The sequence below is a fragment of the Lemur catta genome, chromosome 6 (genome assembly GCF_020740605.2).
Source record: "Lemur catta isolate mLemCat1 chromosome 6, mLemCat1.pri, whole genome shotgun sequence".
NCBI lineage: Eukaryota > Metazoa > Chordata > Mammalia > Primates > Lemuridae > Lemur > Lemur catta.
The window spans coordinates 2,814,561-2,835,911 of record NC_059133.1 but is presented as its reverse complement, the minus strand read 5'-3'; the positions used below and the strand labels follow the sequence as shown (position 1 = coordinate 2,835,911).

The window sequence follows — 21,351 nt, the reverse complement described above, 5'->3', positions numbered from 1 at the left end:
TATTTCTGATGATTTGGGGAGAAGGGAGTTTTAAAAATGATACCAAATGACTTTGGGATTGGAGCTATTTAATAGTTTTTGCAATTTCAAAACAAAAGAAAAGCATAACTCATATGAAGTGATTTAAGACAAAAGATAAAGGAATAAGTCATCGTCAGTGAAAATGAAACAACAAGGACAAAGAAACCCTTAAGACCCCTCTTGTCGTTTCCGATGGAAACCAGTCGTCCTGCTCATCAGCTTCACAGCTTGTCAGCGTGGAGCTCTCTGGGTCTGTGACTATCGCCTCTCTGCACAGAGCCTTTAGTGACTGAGTGAATTAAGCAGCTGATTGATTTGCGTCTGTGCTGGGTGTCCTGGAGGTGCCCTGTCCCGGATCTTCCAGCCCCTGCAGCTGCCCCAGGACAGATGGCTCGGAGCAGGGAGTCAGAGGGGAGCCTGCCGGTGCCCTGAGGGCAGGAGCAGGTGGAGCACCGGGGACTGACTGAGTAGGGGCAGAGGTCCCTAAGGCTAGAGCCCAGGGAGCTTCTCGGGTGTGGCTTGGGGTACCCTGAACCTCCAGGCCCTGAGCTCTGAGCCTCTTGCTGCCTTGCTGGCTTCCTGCAGGCTGTTCCTCAGCCCATGGGCAGGGCAGGGATGAGCAACCCTTCTCCATCCTCTTGGTGGTGATCTTCCAGGGTCCCCAGACATTCGCTGCTTAGGGAAATCTTGTTTACATTATTGCAATGAGGGGACTTTTCCCCCTCAGAGTCTGGCGGAGGCTGCTCTGTCGGTGGCGCTGTTAAAGGTGGGCTTGTGCCTGCCGTCTTAGCTCGGCGGCTGCTCCTTGCCAAGCCTCTTCCGTGTGTCTTGGGACCTGTGGTTGGCTTAGCCAAGGGTGGAACCTCGTCTATGGTGTGACAGGAGGAAGGGGGGCTGCAGGAAATTTAAACAATTTATTTACCTTTCCTTCCCCCCCACTCAAACTAACATAAATCAGAGAAGTTCTTATTTTCTAAATTACTAGCTTTTGTTATAGGGAAATAATAGGCCAGAAGAGGAGCTTGGATCTGTAATTACATGAGGAACTAGGAGTGCCTGCCCAGAGTAAATGTCAGGGGAGGGGGACACACTGCTGTGAGCGATTAGTGGAAGTGATTTAATTGGCGTTGGGGTTGGCGTGCGCTCAGAGCTGCTGAGCTGGCTGGGCGCCGCGTCTACAGGGGACAGCGGGCCTGCGGATAACCTGCGGCAGCACATCCTTGGAGCAGGAAACACGCTCAGGCCTCTTCTCAGTGACACTCAGGGTGGACACAGAGCACTTGGCCTTGCTTTCCATTTGCCAGGTTCTAGCCCACATCCTTGATTTGTGGCTTGGAAATAGCAAAGTCTTTTCAGGGAGAAATATGAATAATTCTCCCCCTGTGCAGCCAAATCATCATGGAAAGCTGTTCGCTCTGTTTTTCAGCCATGTGTGGTTTCCCAAACAAACTTGGAGCCCGTGGCTGTGTGTGTGTGTGCTCTGTGTGTGTGTGTATGTGTGTGTTCACTCCTCTCTCTCTCTCAGTGCTCTCTGTGTGTGCTCTGCATGTGTGTGTGTACTCTTTACTGTGTGCCCTGTGTGTGTATGCTTTTCTCTGCGTGTGCTCTGTGTGTGTGCTCTTCTGTGTGCATGTGCTCTTCTCTGTGTGTGCACTCTGCATGTGTGTGCGTGCTCTTCTCTGTGTGCCCTGTGTGTGTGCTGTGTGTGTGTGTGCTCTTCTCTGTGCGTGTGCTCTTTGTGCGTGTGCACTCTGCATGTGTGTGCGTGCTCTTCTCTGTGTGCCCTGTGTGTGTGCTGTGCGTGTGCTCTTCTCTGTGCGTGTGCACTCTGCATGCGTGTGTGTGCTCTTCTCTGTGTGCCCTGTGTGTGTGCTGTGTGTGTGTGCTCTTCTCTGTGCGTGTGCTCTTTGTGCGTGTGCACTCTGCATGTGTGTGCGTGCTCTTCTCTGTGTGCTCTGTGTGTGTGTGCTCTTCTCTGTGTGTGTGTGTGTGCTCTTCCCCGTGTGCTCTGTGTATATGTGTGTGCATGTGCACATTCTCCTCTGTGTGGGAGGCTCCTCTTCTCCCTCCTCCCTGGGACATGCTCCTCATCGGTCTTCACTCCCCTCTCTGAAGTCTTGCTTCCCCAAATGCTCCTATCTTCCCATCTGCCTTCGACAGAGCCATTCTGCCCCTTTCCCCCAGGTCCTTTTTTCACTGTCAGACAAGTGGGGGACGCTGAGGTCTGACTGTCTGGCATCTGAGGAGCAGGCTGGAGCATCACCCAGTAGAGGAAACAGAATGGGAAGCTGGTCACAGGCTCAGGCAGGCGTCACAGCGTTGTCTGTCCAGACAGACCACCAGGTTGGGGCCAGGTACCTGCCAGTGGCACAGAACTTGGAGAACAGAGGATGCGAGGGCTCCAAATACAGGGCAGTGGGGAGAGGTTGGGTCATTGGCACCTACATTCAGCTGACAAAGAGTTCCTGATCCTCTGTACCCACCAGGCGGGACTGAGGGCACAGCTGTGAGTGAGGCGGTGGAGACCCTTCCTCGGGGACAACCCGTGAGACAAGTGAGGGCTGCAGGCTAGAGCCAGCTGGCACGGTAGAGGGGCAGCTGTTGTAGATAGGATGGTAAAGGAAGTTGTCCCCAGGGAGAAGGCATTTGAATTAAGGTCTTAGGCTGAAAATCACAGGAGCCATGAAAGTTTGGGAGAGGGGAGTTCCCGGTGGAAGGAGCCACAGTGCACAGGCCCAGAGGTGGGGACAGGAGTGGCTGTGCTATGGGAGCGGACCCAGGGCAGGGCTGAGGTCAGAGAGGGCACAGCAGGGCAGGCACCTGTGGTCCTGGCAGGAGTGTGTTGTGCTGCCAGTGTCTTGGGAAGCCACAGGGAGCAGATGCTCTGGCTGTGAGCTGATGTGCTCTACGTTTTTGGCAGTTCCCCCTGCTGCTTGGTGGGATGCAGAACGTGGGAGTGCTAGTAGGAAGACCAGCTGGGAGACTGTCCCAGCGGCCCAGGCAGGAGACAATGTGGCCAGGCTGTGGGCAGTGGAGGTGGGAGAAGGGGTTAGAGGTCGCTCCAGTGGTGATGGCGTGTGGGGTCCACAGGTCTCCCCGTGGTTCTCTAGGAGGCTGGCCCTGGGGAGTGATGACAGGAAAGCGCATGACTCTTCAGTAGCCGCGCGAGACTCACATCCGGTGTCACGTGTCTCCACGGGACAGTTTCTTTTAGCTGCTATTGCAGCCTGCCTGCCTTATTAGAAGCCGTTTTTGTTTGATGCTTGAGATACCTGCCCCTTTATTTACGTGTTACTGGGATTAAAGTCTTAAAACCTGATTTTCAGGTTATCAAGAGAGATCAAGTAGAGTTAAATCTAAATAATTTGAACTGACTGATTGCTTTCCTTAGTTAATAATAAATCTGACTCTAAATTTTTCCCCAAAGTAATGCAAGTACACTCTCTCTAGTGCATCAGTCTAGGCTTCCTGGAGGCCGGGGGGCAGCACCCTCCACCCTGGCCTGGGAGAGGGCAAGAGCGTAATCACTTTCGGAAGGTGCTGCGTTGGGGTGCTCCGCACTGCGTGGTTGCTGAGAAGGCTCATCACCCCACACCCCATTCAGTGCCCTGCGTTTGCCCCGTGTGCTCTCTTCCTCTGTCCCGAGTGCTGTTCGGGGGAACTTAATCCACACAGGTACCCTGTGGAGCAGTCGGCCGAATGGAGTCGGGCCCAGGCCAGCTCGGGTCTCTCCCCCCACACCTTTCTCAGACCTTTCACAGGCTTCTGGGGGCCTGGGAGTCACAGGAAACAGTCCCTTTGGGGTCCCCGTGTAGGTGGCGCACCGGGTCCCTTGAGCAGACTAAAGCTCCCGGCCTTCCTCCCTGGCGAAGCCGGTGAGCCCTCTCGGCCACCCTGGGGTTCTCCAGTGCTGCGCTGGGGCGGGACCGCGTCCGTGCAGCGCGTGGGGCTCGGTGCGAGCGTGTGCGGCCCAGGGAAATGGTGGGTGCTGCACCGCCTAGGTTCCCGCCTCCCCCCTGCGCTGAGCTCTGGCTTTTTCCTCACACACACGCACAGACACGCCCCACACAGATACATGCACACACCACACGTACCCCACATGTACACACATACCACGTGTAGCCCCCCACGCATACCCCACATCCTGCAGACACACACTTCACACACCTTGCACCCCACACATACGTATACGCACACCACACATACCGCTCCCCCACACCCCACAAATACCCCACATACACACCATACGTACACACACACCACACATAGTACCCTCATACCCCACAGATGCATACATACCTCACACACATGTGCATGGCCCCCACACCCATGCACACACACACCACACAACCCCGTACCCTAAATGCCACAAATACACACCTCACATACACGTGCACACCCCCACACCATACGCACACCACATGTACCGTCCCTACACTACATCCCCCCATACACACCATACACACACATGCGTACCCCCCCACATGTACAGCATATGCACACTCCACGCATAGTACCCCCCATACACACCACACACACATGTATACACACCACACATATACCACGCACACCCCCGCACACAAACCATGCACACACCCCGCAAGCACTCTGGGAGCCTTGCTGCATGACTGCCTCTCTGTCTTAGGGGAGGCCCCCCAGTGTGCACAGCCCTCTGGATGGATGTGGGGGGATGTTGGTGGGGCTCCAGGGATGTCTCTGGGCCTTCCTAGTGAGGAGTCAGGCTCGGCAGAATTTCCCCATCTCTTCGTGATTCCATGGTCAGTGTGTGAGCCACCACGTCGTGCCTTTTTCCTCCTGTCACTGCTCCTGCTGGCTGCCATGCAGCCCCTGTCCTGTCCTTTCCTGCTTCTGTCGGGGTGCAGAGGCCCCTAAGAGGCTTCCAGGTGAGTGCTTCTAGGGACTGTTACCCTCACGAATGCCTTTGCGTGCTCCACTCACCTAAGCTGCCCTGAGTCCTGTCACCGCCCTGCTCAGGCACGTGCTGTTGCCAGGGCCTCCTTTGTGCCGGTGGCTGGGCAGGGCAGGGCTGCCGCTCTGTGCCTCGCAGCAGAGCTGCTGCTGTCCAGGGTACCTTCCTACTGCAGCTCGGCTTCCTGCCCTCTCGCTGGGGTGCCGAGGGGCTGCCCATAGGATGCTGCTTCCAGCTTTATTGAATATCATCCTTATCATTTGCTAAGTTTTTGTGCAGGAGAAATTCTTAAATGGTGCCATGTTGAGTGATTTTGGTCTTTGCTTTTATTTAAATATTCAGTTCTGAGTTCTCTCTGGAAAGCTGTTGACTTAAAATGAAAAATGTGTATGAATATACATGTGTGAATGTGCTACCTCTTCACCCAGTGTTTATCTGGTGCCTGCTGGGTTAGTCATTCATCTGAGCGGCCATAGTGGATGGAGCACGGGTGTGGGAATTGGTGTGGGGGCTGGTGTCACCACTGCAGACCGTGTGCCCTGGGTTAAGAGACTTCACCTGTCTGGGCCCCAGGTCTCTTCTTTGTATATCCCAGGTTGATGCTGATTTTGGGGATCTGGACTACCAGACCCAATAATATTTAGGGTTGTAGGCAGTGTAGGAAGGGATTGACTTCCCAGGGTATGACTACAGTGGCTCTGCAAGGTTCTGTTTGTTTGGAAGCAATGTAATCCATTCATTTGTGGGAGTGTTCATTGGTGACTTCATTGTGTGCCTTGTTTGTGTAAGGCTGGACAGAGCAGTGAGACCCTGCCTTGGCCAGCATGGAGCCTGAGGCTCAGGGTGGAGCCAGCAGCAGGCGACTCTGTGGAGAGGTGGGAGACCAGAGGGACACAAAGTGGGAAGTGGTTTATCCCTCCAAAAAGACCGTGGAGAGGCAGCAGACAGCAGTGGAGTCTTCCCTGAGGAAGTGTGCTTGAAGTGAACGTTGAAAGCTATTAGGTCATTAGATATGAAATGTCTAATTTCAAGTCAAAAGTGTAGTTTATCATATCTCAAACAAGAAACAGTGTGATTAATCGAAGTATGTGCCTAAACTATCGACAGAGTTGTGCCATCCTTATGGTAGCTTGTTTATACCAGCAGCGAGGAAGCCTAGACAGCAAGTGGTGATGAAATTGCGAAAGGCCTTTCCACAGCTTGTTGAGAATTGAATATTATTCTGTGCAAGAAGTGGTCCAAAGCCTGGAAGAAGTCATAGTCAGTTGGTGCAAGTTCTGGTGAATATGGTGGATGACAGAGAGTTTCCAAGTCCAGCCTCTGTAGTTTGAGCAGTGTTGTTTGTGAGACACATGGTTGAGCGTTGTCTTAGAAGAGGATTGACCTGTCTCTATTGACCAATCTTGGCTGCGTAATCGCAAGAATCCTCGTCGTTTCATCCAGTTGGTTTCAGTAGACATCTGCTGTAATCAACTGACCAGGTTTCATGAAGCTGTAGTGGAGAATACCCGTGCTGGACCACCAAACAGACACCGTTAGCCTTTTTTGATGAATATTAAGTTCTGGACTGTGTTTAGGCACTTTACCTTCATCCAACCATTGTGCCAAACACTTGCAATTGTCAAAAAGCATCCATTTTTCATCACATGTTACAATATGGTGTAGAAATGGTTCGCCTTTATGTCATGACAGCAAAGAAAGGCAAGCTCCAAGACGATTTCTCTCCTTTCGCTTGTTTGTCATGCACAACCCATCTATCTAGCTTCTTTACCTTGCTGATTTGTTTCCAATGGTCCAACATTGTTGGAATAGTAACGTCAAACCTTGCTGCTAATTCACACATAGGTTGAGATGGATTCGCTTCCACTACAGCTTTCAGCTCATCATTATCCACCTTGGTCTCAGGTCACCCACATAGCTCCTTTGCAAGATTAAAATCACCACAATGGAACTTCTCAAACCATCAACCTACTGTGTGTTCATTAGCCACATCCTTCCCAAACACTTCATTGATATTTTTTGAACTGTCTGCGCTGCATTGGTTCCATGATGGAATTCACATTTGAAAGTAACACGAATTTTTGACTTATCCATGGTTTCACAAAAATTGTTCTAAAAAATTTTGACAGATAATCACAAGCCAAAACGTGCCTTTCCAAGACTGAGGCTGTACCTTCACAATAAAAATAAAACAAGAAGTGTAAAGTAAAATGTCAGAGATACCAACTGTTAAACTTAGTACTTAAGGAAATCGGACATTTCATACTTACACACCTAGTAGCTAAATCAAGGCTCTGAGGGAAGGAGGGCAGGCTTTCCAGGCAGCAAGACCTGTGTGGGTGATAGCCTGGCAGGCTCATGGTGGCCAGGACGTGGGTGTTGGCTGGGGGGTCCCCGAGGCAGGGACCAGACTGAGGGGAGGCCAGAGCGCTGCACCAGGCCCGTGGGCTCTGTCGTTGGGAGGTGTGCATCCTGTGAAGGTCTTTAAGCTGTGCGTGTGCACATGCTTGTGTGGGTGTGGTCTGTGGTGATGGGATTATGTTGCATCTTGGTAAAACCGTCTGTGAACAGAGATGGAGCAGGGTTGGTGGGGATGAGGGACGGTGAAGAGGAAGGAGCAGTGACTGTGAGTGCTGTGAGCAGAGAGAGGAGGCTGGGGTAACTCCGGCCTGCGCCGCCTGGGCGATGGAGAGCCTGGGGGGTTTGTATGTGATGGGAAGATGCTCAGCTGTGTCTTTTTGGATGGTGATAACTTTCTGGGAGTATAAAGAATTCTGTTTACCTTATGAGGGAAATTTAGAGCATCCATCCTTCCACTCATCCACCTGTCCATCCGTCCACCCACTTACCCATCCCTTCACCACTGAGGAGAACATCACTGACAGGCCCCCCAGCCGCGACCCAAGGGGCCTGGAGTAGAAGGGAGTATGTGATGTGCGAGCCAGCTTGTGGGGAAGGACTGAGCCCAGGGCCTGGTGAAATAGCGCATGTTGTACATGGGGGAATAAATAGCAAAGATAATCGGAATTTTACAAAAAAATTAAAACAGCACTCGATGTTTGTTTATGTTTGTATTTTAATAGAGATGGTGACAAATATTGATGGTACATGTTTTAAGTAAAAGAACGCTTGCATTTTAGTGTGTACACTGTGTTCACCTTTTGCTTTACCACCTGTTCATTCTCTTCCAGATTTTCGAAAGGATCTTGTTTATATGGGCGATTCGTCACCCCCGCCAGCGGATACGTTCAGGGGATAAATGACCTCGTCACTCCTTTCTTTGTGGTCTTCATTTGCGAACACATAGGTAGGATATCACGATAGTGTTTCTCACCAGCATTGAACATGAACTTCAGTGGACTTACCGTGTGTCAGTATGCATAATTATAGCAGTGTTGAAAGATGCCATTCAGTTTAATGTCAGCAATGGCAAGTAGCAATGGAGAATAATAGTTTTGTCACTGATGCCAGCTTCAAAAATGTCTTTAAACTCACGTGCTCAACTAATGAGGACGTTAAGATGCAGTTGTAATTATTAATGTCTTCTTTTAAACAATATCGTAAGAGAAATGTGGTATCTTTGGCGAGTGTGTTTATTTCTAACGGCTTCTTCAGTGATTTGGATTTAAATGGACAAGGTTCAGGTAGTAGAATATTAGTTGGATGTCTTGCTTATGAGCTAAAAACCAAATCTTCTTTAATTGCATTTCTGTGGCATTTTATTACTTTCCTACTTTTGATATACTAGTAACATTTTTCATGGGAATATTAATTCCATGCAAAATAATTGGTTTAACAGAGGTTTAGGTTGGGCTATGCTTTTCTCTTTGAGTATTGCACATTTTTTCTTTATAACAGCCAACTTGAATATAACTTTACCAGTTTTGACATGTTTTAAATTTTTAAAAAATGCTGATAATTTAAGTGAGGGATCTACTTATTAATTCATCTATGAATAAAAAATACATATTAAAGGAAGGGCTTCGCTGTTTAGTTGCAGCATTTCAATTTAAAGCTGATTTTAATTTGTCTTCCCATAAACCTTCCTGACTTGGTGTTGCTTGGTTTTCTTAGATCGTGATTTTAGCTCTTTTAGTTTGTAGCCTGCTCTAGATTCCCACCATGTTGTATTCTGGAGAGATGAGGTTTACTCTCGGACAGATTATCCTCTGAGGAGCAGAACACATCCATTTAGTGAGTTTTATTGCAACCCTCTCACACTTTGTTTCCATTTATGATTTCATAGGAGGTCGTTTCATTGCTAAGCAACTAATGAGCACTGCGCATTTCCTCCCTAATCATCCTTTAAGCAGGGGAGCGGTGCTCCTGAGAGCGCCCGCCTTCTGCCTCTGATGCCCTCCCTGGACAGATAATGAAAGTGCTCTTAATGATCCTAGAACAGTAGGACCTCTGTCAGTAGACTTCAGAGCTGTTAATTGAAAGAAGTTCAACTGAGATGTGATTAGAGAATTGATATTCCATGTTAAATAGACCATTTAATTAATGTGGTAAATAAGTTTGTCTTAACTACTTTACTATCAGCCTATGCTGTAAGACCCAAGTAGTTCTTAATGCATTTGCCTGGTTGTCAGCAGGATGGGACAAAGGGACATGACCATGATGTTAATTGTCCAGAAGAAAGAAGAGCTGGAGAAAATGGAATTTGTGTTCTACAGGTGGCAGAGATGAGCTCAGAGACACTCTCCTCGCCTCCTCCTAGCGCCATTGTACACACACATGCGAGCACACATGTATCGACACACATGCACGCACACACATTTGTGTCCACATAAGAACATAACTATGCATTGCGTTGGTGTACAGTATCATTTTGGAACATCTGTGTGAAATGTATCATTTATTTCCTTCAGTTAACTATTTAGTGGACATTTTAAGTGATGTCCTGGATTTCAAATGTGATTGGTACATTTGTAGTCCTTTCAGATCTGGTTTCCCAGGCTTGGGGAATGTTCATTAGTATAGTCCAAGTCCGTCTTTCATGTCGTAAAGAAACCTTTGTTTAAATTGCTTGGTGTGTTGTCCAGCTTCCTTCTGGGGCTGAAGTTCTGTCGTTCGTGCAGACCTGCACCAAGCATCTGCCTGGGGCCAGGTCTCGTGCAGAGCGCGGGGGTGTGGAGATGACCTCAGTGCAATTCCGCAGGCACTGACTGACATCTCCTGGCCCTCTGCTGTGGTCGGGACACAGGAGAACAAGGGAAGCCTGGTTCCTGACCTCTTGGAGTTTGTGGTTGTCGAAGGGAAGACAGATTTTAGACAATTAATTAAAAAGCTTAATTAAAGTAATTAATATTCACATCACCAAGAGGAAGCATAGGGTGCTGTGAGGACCTGTCTCAGTTTGGGGGTCAAAGGCAGTTCCCGGGACTACACGGTGTTTCAGCCACATCTCGTGGGACGAGCAGGAGCTGGGCTGAGGCTGGACGTGCAGAGGGAGCGGCAGGAGCGCCAGCCTGCAGAGCAAGTGCAGGGTGACGACAGTGGCAGTGAGGTGCGCTGGCACTGGGGGAAAGGGTGGGGGCGACCTGGGCTGGAGGCGCTGGCGCATCATAGGAGGAACCTGCAGCCAAATCTCAGGGGCGCGTAGAACCACTGACCAAAATGCTCAGGTCCTTGTCTTTGCACATGCACTCTGGCTGCTGTGTGGAGAAGAGATTGGAACCGCAGTCCCCAACCTTTTTGGCACCAGGGCCCTGTTTCATGGAAGACAATTTTTCCACAGACCGAGGGGGTGGGGAGGATGGTTTGGGGATGATTCATGCGCTATCGTGCACTTTATCTCTGTTATTATTACATTGTAATGTATAATGAAATAATTGTACAATTTGCCATAAGGCAGAATCAGTGGGTGTCCTTAGCTTCCTTTCCTGCAACTAGATGGTCCCACCGGGGGGATGGGAGACAGTGACTGATCTGACAGGAGGCCCAGCTCAGGCGGTGATGTGAGTGATGGGGAGCTTCGCTTGCTCCCCTGCCGCTCGCCTCCTGCTGTGTGGCCCGGTTCCTAATAGGCCATGGACCGGTACCAGTCAGTCCTTGGCTGGGGGGTTGGGGACCGCAGGATCAGAAAGTGTCTCCACAGGCTGTAGTCACCGGCAGAGGCACAAGCGCTCTTTTGAAAGGCTGTTCTGGTTTGCTGAACTCTTGGTTTGCTGGGTCCTTAAGCATGTAAACCTCAGTTCTTTTGCTTGTTGAAGACCTTTAGGATGCACTCTTTTCCTTCAGCAAGAACCCTGACAGTAAGATCCTGTGTTTTGATACCCGAGCCCCTCCCAGCCCTTCGATCGCAGTGTTCAGGCTGGTGCCTGTTGAGCCACGTGGAGTGCAGATGGCGCCGTGCACCAGCCCGAACGTGCACCCCTCCCGAGAGCTGTAGTTGGCCTGGTTCTGGGGGTGAGCTTGGGTTATTTGGATTTTCCTCTTTCTTCAAATTGGAATACGGAAAATAATTCCAGTTAATGAAGGTACAAGGAGTCCTGTGGGCGCGGGATTTCTCCAGGGCCCTCAGGCAGTGGCAGATAGATCTGCAGTGTCCTAAGGGGGAGCTGGGATTTTTCTGGGAGTCAAGCACTTCCCATGTGCCCGAGCCTTCAGAGACCCAGCTCTCGGCCCACTGTGCGCCCCCGCTGGTTCCTGTGGGAGGAGGGGCACGCTGGTGGCTGATGGAGGTAGGAAGTGGCCACTCCTGAGCAACAGCGGGAGGTCCTGGCTCTGCACGTGCTGGCACTTAGAGGCCTCTCAGTGCCGTGTTCTTTGACTTGGACAGAAGAATACGGGAAGAGAAGAGCTATTTGAGGTTGATACACAGGATCTGGTCTGGAGGACCTGGGCTTATCCAGCTGGATTAACTGCTTCCTGACAAGGAACGGGATGTTTATCTTGGACAGGAGGCTGGCCAAAGTGATCAGGGTCAGAGAAACGATTTGTAGAGGGGGATCAATGTTCAGAGCCGAGTCGAGGAGTGCTCAGAGGGTCTGACTGGCCTCTGCAGGTGCCAGGACACCGCTGGCGTGAGTCAGGAGTATGTGCCACACAGCCCCGTCTCCTCAGAGAGCGCCTGCACCTCTAGGGAAAGGCAGTCTGGTCCTCCTGTCGAAGGATCAGAATCTACAATGCAAGTTTAGCACATGCATGTGCATAAAACACTTTTGTACACAGGTGTGCATGTGCACACATACGTACATGCACACGCATGTCACATACACATGCAGACAAATGCACCTAGAAACACACATGCACATGCACACTCCTCATTAGTGCTAGCCACAACCTCTCCAAGGAAACATGGAACAAATCTCTAACTAACCTTTATTTGAATGGCACCTACTGGTCTCAGTTGGGCTCTGAAGGTGCCTATCACTGGAGAAGGAGATGGAGACCCTTCGTGATCTCAGAGGTAGGGGTAACAGTGTGCAAAGCATGTCAAGATAGCAGGGTCTGATAGATACTATTAGGCATCACTGAAATTTGGGGAGATAACCCTGTGAGTGGAGTGTTGCAATGGGAGGGCATAATTTTCTTGGAGACGTTGATCAAGGAAAAATTCTCTATGCCAGGAAGGTTTAGGGATTCATGAATTTCAGGGTGGAAGCCTTAGGGAGTAAGAAACTATAGGAACACAAATGGTAAACTTGCTGAAGCTTAAATATGCTCATTCCAGGTCAGAGCCAAGCGTGGGTGCTTGTTCTTACAGAGATTGCGTCCTTGGCCCACAGGTAGTCAGGGTGTGTGGAGACTCCAGTCAGCGCGCCCTTAGAGAGGGCGTGCTCTGCTAGGGAAAGCCACACAATAGACTTTTGAGGTTTATCTTTTGGAGGTGAGAGGTTCCTGCCCTCTTGGAGCTTGTGGTTGTAGCAAGGAAGACAGACAAGGTAAGCATGTCTTTGGACTTAGGTCAGGCCATTGAGGAAGGCAGGTCTAGGATAAGGATAATATAGGATTCGTGCCATCTTACAGGTTGTCTGTCATAGCAAAGACAGGGAACGGTGGGCAGAGAGCGATGTGGTGGGGGCGTGGGTGCGGGCATATGGGTGCGGGTGCAGACCAGAGGCAGGTGGAGGCAGGAGAGGACCGGGCCTGGTACACGAGCTGCTGAAGAGGCTGATGTGGAGGGAGCGGAGGTGGATGGGTGTGGGCGGAGGGTGACCAAGAAGGGATGGTCTTGCGTCCCCTCTGGGTCCCTGGCCCCGTGGTTGGTACCATATTCCAAGAGAGGATGTAGATTAGAAAGAGCAGGTTTAGGCGGCGGGGTGGTGGCTGTGATTGAGGACCTGTGAGCTGGCTCTGTGGTGGCAAGTAAGCACGAGTGTTGAGGGGGATCCAGACCTTGGGAAGAGATCTGTCCTAGAGGTCAGTGTGCAGAGTGTGAACCTGGGTCTGGACGTGCCCATCCAGGGAAGCGTGGGACGGTGACCACGCGGAGTCCTGTGCATCGCCAGCACTTTAGGGCTCTCTGGGGTATGACAGCGTTTGACTTGAGGAGTGGACATGGTGGCTGTCCCACGGGGAGGATCACGGCTCTCTGCTGTGCAGGAGTCTGGACGTCACGTGTTTAGGCTCCTGCTGCCGCCGAGGCCGTCTGTCGTGAGGAGCTCTGTGTGAAAGATGTGGCTCTGGGCCCAGCCGCCAGGGTTCAAGTCCAGGCTCTGCCTCTTCCTGGCTGCCGACAGCCCTGGGCACATTAGTGATCTCTTCGTGGACTTGGGAAATCGAAACAGCACCGATCTCTTTGATTGCTGTGAGGACTGAGTGAGGTTAAAAAAAGATCTTAGAACCACGTATGAGACGTGGTAAGCGTCCAGTACTCATTGCTGGTGGCATAGTGGTCGTCGTGTTGTATCTCGTACTGTCTTAGCCTGTGGCTTTCCTCCACATAAAGTGGTGGCCACACCTGCTTTGGGTCCCCACTGTGGGCATGGGAAGAGGGAGATGGTGGGGACACAGGTCAGCTGAAGGTGTGTGTTCTCAGAAGCTTTCCTGGAGCCCACCTGGTGACTTCCCTCATGGGCCCTGCCCCTCCCCACCCTGCCAGCTGCAGGGGCCTGGAGCAGACGAGGATGGAGACAGGAGGCATGTGTGTGTCCAGTGAGCCAAGCCACGGTGGGTGGTCATGGAACGGAAATGGGAGGAAGTGGCTTCAGAGGCAGGGAAGAGGCCAGAGTTGGGCGGGGGGGTCCGTAGAGCCTGGTGCCACAGAGGCACAGACTGAGGATCAGTCCAAGGGTTTGACAATGTGGATGTCCCTGGGGACCTGCCAAAAACGGGCTGAAGGATGGTGGCAGTAAACTGTCCCTCAGACATGGTGCTTGGACATTTCCATGCTGGGGGAAGGTTGGACTAAATGAGCTGTGGGCCTATTACAGCTTTGTTTCAAGGAGCTTTTTCTTATGGAAAGTTTCAAACACGTACAAAGTGAACAACGTTGTCTGAGGGGCCCATGTCCTGCCGTCTGGCTCCAGCAGCTGCCGGCGGTCGCTGTCCTTCTGTCCCACCCCTACTCCCAGTTGGCACCCAATTGGAATTGTAGCTGCTTTTCAAAAATTGCTTTATTGGGATATAATTTACATACCATAATGTTCACCTACTAAGAGTATAAAGTTCGGTGGCTTTGAGAATATTCACAGAGAAGTGCAACCATCACCACAGTTTGATTTTTGAATATTTTCATCATTCTAAGAGAAACCTTGTACCCACTGGTGGTTACTCCCCATTCTTCCCTTATGCCCTGTCCCCCAGCTCCAGGCATCCTCTAATCTACTGTCTGTCTTTATGGGTTTGCATCTTCTGGACACTTCACATAGATGGAATCATACGGTATGTGGCCTTTGTGTCTGGCCTCGTTCACGCAGCACGGTGTTTTCAGGGTTCGTCCGTGGAGTAGCAGGTGTCATTATTTCATTTCATTTTATGGATGTGGCACATTTTGTTTATTTGTTCACTCATCAGTTGATGGACATTGGGATTGCTTTTGCTTTTTGACTAATAAGAATAACATTGCGATGAATATTCATGTCCAAGTTTCCGTGTGGACATATGTTTTCGGTTCTCTTGGGTGTATACCCAGGAGTGGCTTGCTGGGTCGTACAGCAACTCTGTCTAGCCTTTTGAGGACCTGCCAGACCAGTTTTCCCAAGTGGTGGGAGCCTCCCAGCGTGTGCTGCACATCCTGATCAACGCTTGTTACCACTTTCTTTTTTTTTTGACTTTGGCGAAATTTTGTATTACTTTAAGGATGTAGAGTTCAGCCTTTTATCACAGCCTCGTAAATTGTGATAAAAACTCAGATAAAGAAGGGTGTTGACTATAGTAACCATATTATTTGTGAAGAGAAACAAACTCCTGGGAGTTGCTATTCTCTGTAGAGGCCAGCTCACCTGCGGTGCTGATGAGCTTTGTTCCAGGGCTGGGAGTCGTTCCCTGTTTCAGGAGGGCACCTTTCCTGTCCCCTGGAGTAGACGCACACACCAGTGTTTTCTCCTAAGCTGACAACTGAGTACTGTTCCGTTATTTTAATAATCTTTTAGTCAAGTCCTATGACAATTACATCTTTACTTTTTTAAAGGAATATATGTAAAGGTAAAATTTATAAATATCTCTTACAACTTTTGAAGACTGGGCTTCGGTTTTGGCTTACCACTGACGTGTGCTCAGTTTTCCTTTCTCCTTGTTGAACCACTACCGATAGGTTATGCGCTCCTTGAAGCTAGGGACCGTCTCACGTGTGTGTCATACTTTGCGCAGGGCAGAAGTTCAGTATACTACATGTCTATTGAATTGGATCCCTACAAAAAAGTTTTGTGTTTACTGTGCAATTAAAAAACATAGCTATTAAATACTGTTAGTATAAATAGTGTAGAGATATTGGAAAGTACAGACAAGTGTGGAAGAGAAGGTGAGAACATTTGACCGTCCCACCATTGAAAAGAACATTTATTTATGCCTCTCTCCTCACTGTGCAGCTTCTCTGTCCCCACACAGCCACCCTGGGAAGACCAGGGAAGAGTCGTCCTACTTTCTCCCTTCCCAGCAGAGGAGTGGCCAGCTGCCTGGGGGGAGTCCTGGGCCCCAGTTTCCTTCCTGGGGGTGGAGCCAAGGTATCAACCATTCAGGTTCCCCAGAGTGGGGCTAGGCCCTCCTTCTTTTCTTGCTCTGCCTGTGGCTGCCTCTCTTGGCACCGTTGAGTATGTGGCCCCCAGTGTCTACATTTGGGCTGGCAGGAAGGAGGGCTTATCTACCCTTGAACCTAAGCTGTGTTTCCCAACAGTCCGTTGCATCCGGGTCCCAGGCACTTGCTTGCTCTTGATCCCTCAGAGGGGCCTGTTCTGCGTGCCTTCCCATCAGACAGGCTCCTGGGGACGGGGCAGTGGCGGCAGCCCACGCTGCCACTTGTGGATAACAGCTGTTTTGGTTTGTTTCCTCTGAGGCTTTTTTCCGTGCGTTGTATTTACATAGTTGAGAGCATATTATGTATAACATTTTGTTTCATGTTTTTTCCCATTTAACCTTATAATAGAAGTGTTTCCCTATGTTATTAAGAAATCTTTTTAAAGATCATTTCAACCTTCTGTACATAATATTCTATTGAGATAATATAGCATAATTCATGAAACCATTCCACAATTGTTGAATTTTTTAGTTTTTTTTTTTTTTGCCTTAGGCATGGTGTAATTTTTAAGTAAAGCATGTACTTTTCACACAGTGACTGTCATATTTCTTTTAAGAATGTTAAATTTGATTTAAAATTAAGGAGCATTATTCCATCACCTTGAATTGCACAATTTAAGAAGAGAATTGTAGTTTAGTTTAAATATTTTCAGCATAGCGAACAATAGAGAAGTTTCTTTCATGCCTGTATGGTATTTAAATTTAGAAACAATTTTGACTGGGCACTTTGGCTGATACCTCAGGGTAATTGAATGTTGGTTGGGCTGCATGGGCAGAATGATGATGGCTACGTTTTGGAAGAAGAAGAGTATTTTACAATTGATTTTCACCATCACTATAGTTAAGCTCTAATTGATTTGATTTTCTATGTCATTTTCTCTTGAAATAAATTACTCTTGAAAGCAAATATGGAACGGGACTGGAATGAACAAGATATTTACTTAAGAACATTAAAAATATTTTATATTCCTGTTTTTAAGTCAGATTCTCAAAGTACAGGTTGTCTTTAAACATGTAATTTTGCCCAAAGAGGACATTTCAGCCTGCAGTTCCTGCAGTTGGAGCCCTGCTGGACTGGTGACGAGGGCACAGTTGGCCTGGCAAGTGCATCCCACAGCCTGTTGGGACGTGCAAGAGAAATTAGTCAGAGAACTTCCCATCAGCCGAATTTCAGTAGCTCAGAAATTCTTTCTCCTGTTTTCATTATCAGAGTATTAATAGGGATTTGAGTGGCAGTGAGGGACAGAAGAGCTGCTATTAGTTTCTCATTGATAAATTACACTTTTAGAAATGATTTTATGTTCCTTGTTTGCATTTAAATTTTTCTGCACTATACTTTGTTTTTACTGTGCATCGTGTGAACTGAGACTGCTAAGTACGTCCTCTGCACGGTTTCCTTGAGTGCTTCTCACAGCTAGGGCACTTTTGCAGTCCACAGCTAATCTCAGAAACATTGAGGGTGAAAACCAAAGCATCTGAGCACAGCAAGTTTTCTGTGGCAGTTCTAGTCCCCTGAGAGAGAAGCGGGGAGCAGAGAGCTCTGGGGATGCTGGCGAGTAGAAGGGGAGAGTCGGGGGCTACACGTTTGCTGCCCCTGAACTGACAATGCAGGTGTCATGTCCTTTCCTAGCCGACGACTAACATGGATTCATATTTTCTATTTAAAACCATTTTGAAAATAATCAGAGTAATGGACTTACTGTTACAAAATTGGAAACTTTAATAATGGTATAGCTTCGCATCCAGGAGCTGTCACTGAAACACCCAGCTGATGTCCTCCAGTCCTTTCTGTCTGTAGACTCTTCCACACAGTGCTGTCTTATTATGCATATGCATTTCAGTACTGCTTTTTGCATAATATCTAAGCATTTTTCAATGTCATTCAACATTTATTTATTTATTTATTTATTTTTTATTTTTATTTTTTTTTTGAGACAGAGTCTCACTTTGTTACCCGGGCTAGAGTGAGTGCCGTGGCATCAGCCTAGCTCACAGCAACCTCAAACTCCTGGGCTTAAGCGATCCTACTGCCTCAGCCTCCCGAGTAGCTGGGACTACAGGCATGAACCACCATGCCCGGCTAATTTTTTTGTATGTATATTTTTAGTTGGCCAGATAATTTCTTTCTATTTTTAGTAGAGACGGGGTCTCACTCTTGCTCAGGCTGGTCTCGAACTCCTGACCTCGAGCGATCCACCCACCTCGGCCTCCCAGAGCTAGGATTACAGGCGTGAGCCACCGCGCCCGGCCGATTCAACATTTAAAAAATGTGTTTTTAAAAAGTAGTGACACACTACTTTCAATAATGAGTAGAAAAGGTAGCTCAGGAAGGAACTAGAAGATTGAATGGCACTGAGAACCAAGTAGATCTAATAGATATCCACAGAGCACTGCACCCAACGGCAGTGGCATATGTGTTCCTCCCAAGTGCACCCAGAACATTCTCTAGGATGGACCACATGCTAGGCCACAAACAAGCCTCACTACATCCAAAAGGGTGGAGATTATACAAAGTGTGTTCTTCAGCCTCAGTGGCATTAAGTTAGAATCAGGAACAGAAGGAAATTTGAGGAAATTGACACATATAAGGAAATTTTAGAACATATCTTCAATAGCCAGTGGGTCAAAGGAGAAATCACAAAGGATATTGGAAATTACTGTGAGATGAAGAAAATGAAAACACAATATACCAGAAACTTACAGGATGCAGCTAAAGCAGTGCTCCCAGAGAAATTCGTAGTTGTAACCGACTATATTAAAAAAGATCTCAAATCCTTAACTTTCCAATTTCAGAAACTAGAAAAAGAAGAACAAACTAAAGCCCAAACAAACAGAAAGGAGAAAATAATGAAGACTAGGACAGAAATAAATGAAGTAGAGAAAAGAACAATAGAGAAAATCAATAAAACCAAAGTTGATTTTTTGAAGATATCAAAATGAACAAAATTTTAACTAAACTGGTCCCCCTACCAAAAAATAGAGAAAATTCAAGTTACTAAAATCATGAGTAATTTGAGAAATATAGAGCGTTAGGGAATATTATGAGCAACTCTGCAGATGAGGTAACACGGATGAAATGGAGAAGTTCCTAGAAAGACCCAAATTACCAAAACTGATGGTGATGGTTAATTTTGTGCCAACTTGGCTAGGTTATGGTGCCCAGGTTTGGGGTCAAGCACCAGTCTAGATGTTGCTGTGATGAGGTATGTTAGATGTGATCAACATGTAAATTAGGAGACTTTCAGTACAACAGATGACCTTCCACAGCGTGAGTGGGCCTCCTCATCTAATCATTTGAAGGCCCTAAGAGGGAAGACTGAAGTTTCTCAAAGAAGCAGGAATTCTCCTCAAGACTGCAGTGTGGGAAACCCTGCCTGAGTTGCTAGCCTGCTGGCCTGCCCTGCAAATTTCAGACTTGCTAGTTCCCATAGTTGCCTGAGCCAGTTTCATAAAATAAGTCTCCCTCCTTCTGTCTCTGAGATTGAATTAATTATCAACAATTAAAAATTAATAGTTGATTTTAATTAATAATTTGGCTAATATTAAATGAGTATTATTTATTAATATTAATTATTATATTAGTAATGAAAAGATTTCCCACAAAGAAAAGCCTAGGACTAGAGGACTTCACTGGTCAATTCTATCATACTTTTAACAAAGAATTAACACTGCTGCTTCACAGACTCTTCGAAAAATAGAAGAGGAGGGAACACTTTCCACCTCATTCTATGAGGCCAGTATTACCCTGATACCAAAATCAGATGAAGACATCACAAGGAAAGAAGACTACAGGCTAATATCCCTTATAGAGCTAGACTTTAAAATCCTCAGCAAAATACTAGCAAATCAAATCTAGCAACATATTAAAAGGATTATGCATCATGACAAGTGAGATTTATTTCAGGATTGGTCCAACATTTGAAAATCTGGTTGGGTGTAGTAGCTCATGCCTATAATCCCAACATTTTGGGAGGCTGAGGCAGGAGGATTGCTTGAGGCTAGGCTGGGCAACATAGCCACACCCCATCTCTACCAAAACAAAACATAACATCATTTGAAAATCTGTCAGTGTAATACACTATATTAACAAAATAAAGGACAAAAACCACTGATCAGCTCAATCCATGCAGAGAAAGCGTTTGACAGAATCTAATACCGTGTCATGATAAAAACATTCCACAAACTAGGTACAGAAGGGAACTTCCTCCCTAATACTAAAACTTATGGGATGCAGCTAAAGCAGTGCAGCTGAAGCAGTTAAAAGTTTGTCCATTTTGATATTTTCAAGGGCTTCCATGAAAAATCTATGACTAACCTCATGCTTACTGGGAAAGACTGAAAGTTTCCCCCTAAGACCAGGAGCAAGATAAGGATGTCTACTTTTTCCACTTCTATTTAACATCATGTTGGTTCTAGTTAAGGCAGTTTAAGCAAGAAAATGAAACAAAAAGCATCTATAATGGAAATGAAGAAATAAAACTACCTCTATTTGTAGATGACATGGCCTTGTGTTTAGAAAATACTAAGGAATCTACTAAAAAACTATGAAAACAAATTTGGTGAGGTTGTAGGATGCAAGATCAAGATACAAAAAGCAGTTATATTTCTATATACTTGCAGTGAGTAATTGGAAAAGGGATTATGGACCTACTTAGCATCAAAATGAATAAAATACTTAGGTATAAATTTATCAAGAGAAGTGTAAGACTTGTACTCTAAAAACTTACAAAACATTGTTGAAAGAAGTTAAAGAATATTTAAATAAGTGGAAAGATATCCCACGTTCATGGATTGGAAAACTTAATATTGGTAAGATGACAGTCTTCCCTAAATTGATTTAAAGATTCATTGCAGTCCCTATCAAAACCCTTGCTGAATTCTTAGAAAAAATTGACAAGCTTATCTTAAAATTCATATGGAAATTCAGAGAACGCAGGATAGCCAAAACAATCTTGAAAAAAAAGAAAGATTAAGGACTCAGATGTTCTGATATCAAAACTACAATAATCAAGACAGTGTCATACTGGCATTTGGATAGACATATAGATCCATGAGATAGAATTGAAAGTCTAAAAATAAACCTTCACATTTATGATCAATTAATTTTTGACAAGAATGCCAAGATAATTCCATGAGAAAATTATCTTTTTCAACAAATACTCCTGGGGCAACTATTAGATATTGACATGCAAAAGAATAAAGTTCTATCCCTACCTGTC

General features: G+C 47.2%; 1 protein-coding gene across 1 annotated transcript in view; it reads left to right on the top strand.

Moving 5' to 3' along the window:
- The window catches only part of TBC1D22A (TBC1 domain family member 22A), a 327,765-nt gene that overhangs the window by 111,184 nt on the left and 195,230 nt on the right, over positions 1-21,351 (top strand). Inside the window, 2 exon segments of the mRNA XM_045552759.1 lie at positions 8,143-8,181; positions 8,183-8,258. Of these exon segments, the coding sequence (XP_045408715.1) occupies positions 8,143-8,181; positions 8,183-8,258 (115 nt within the window).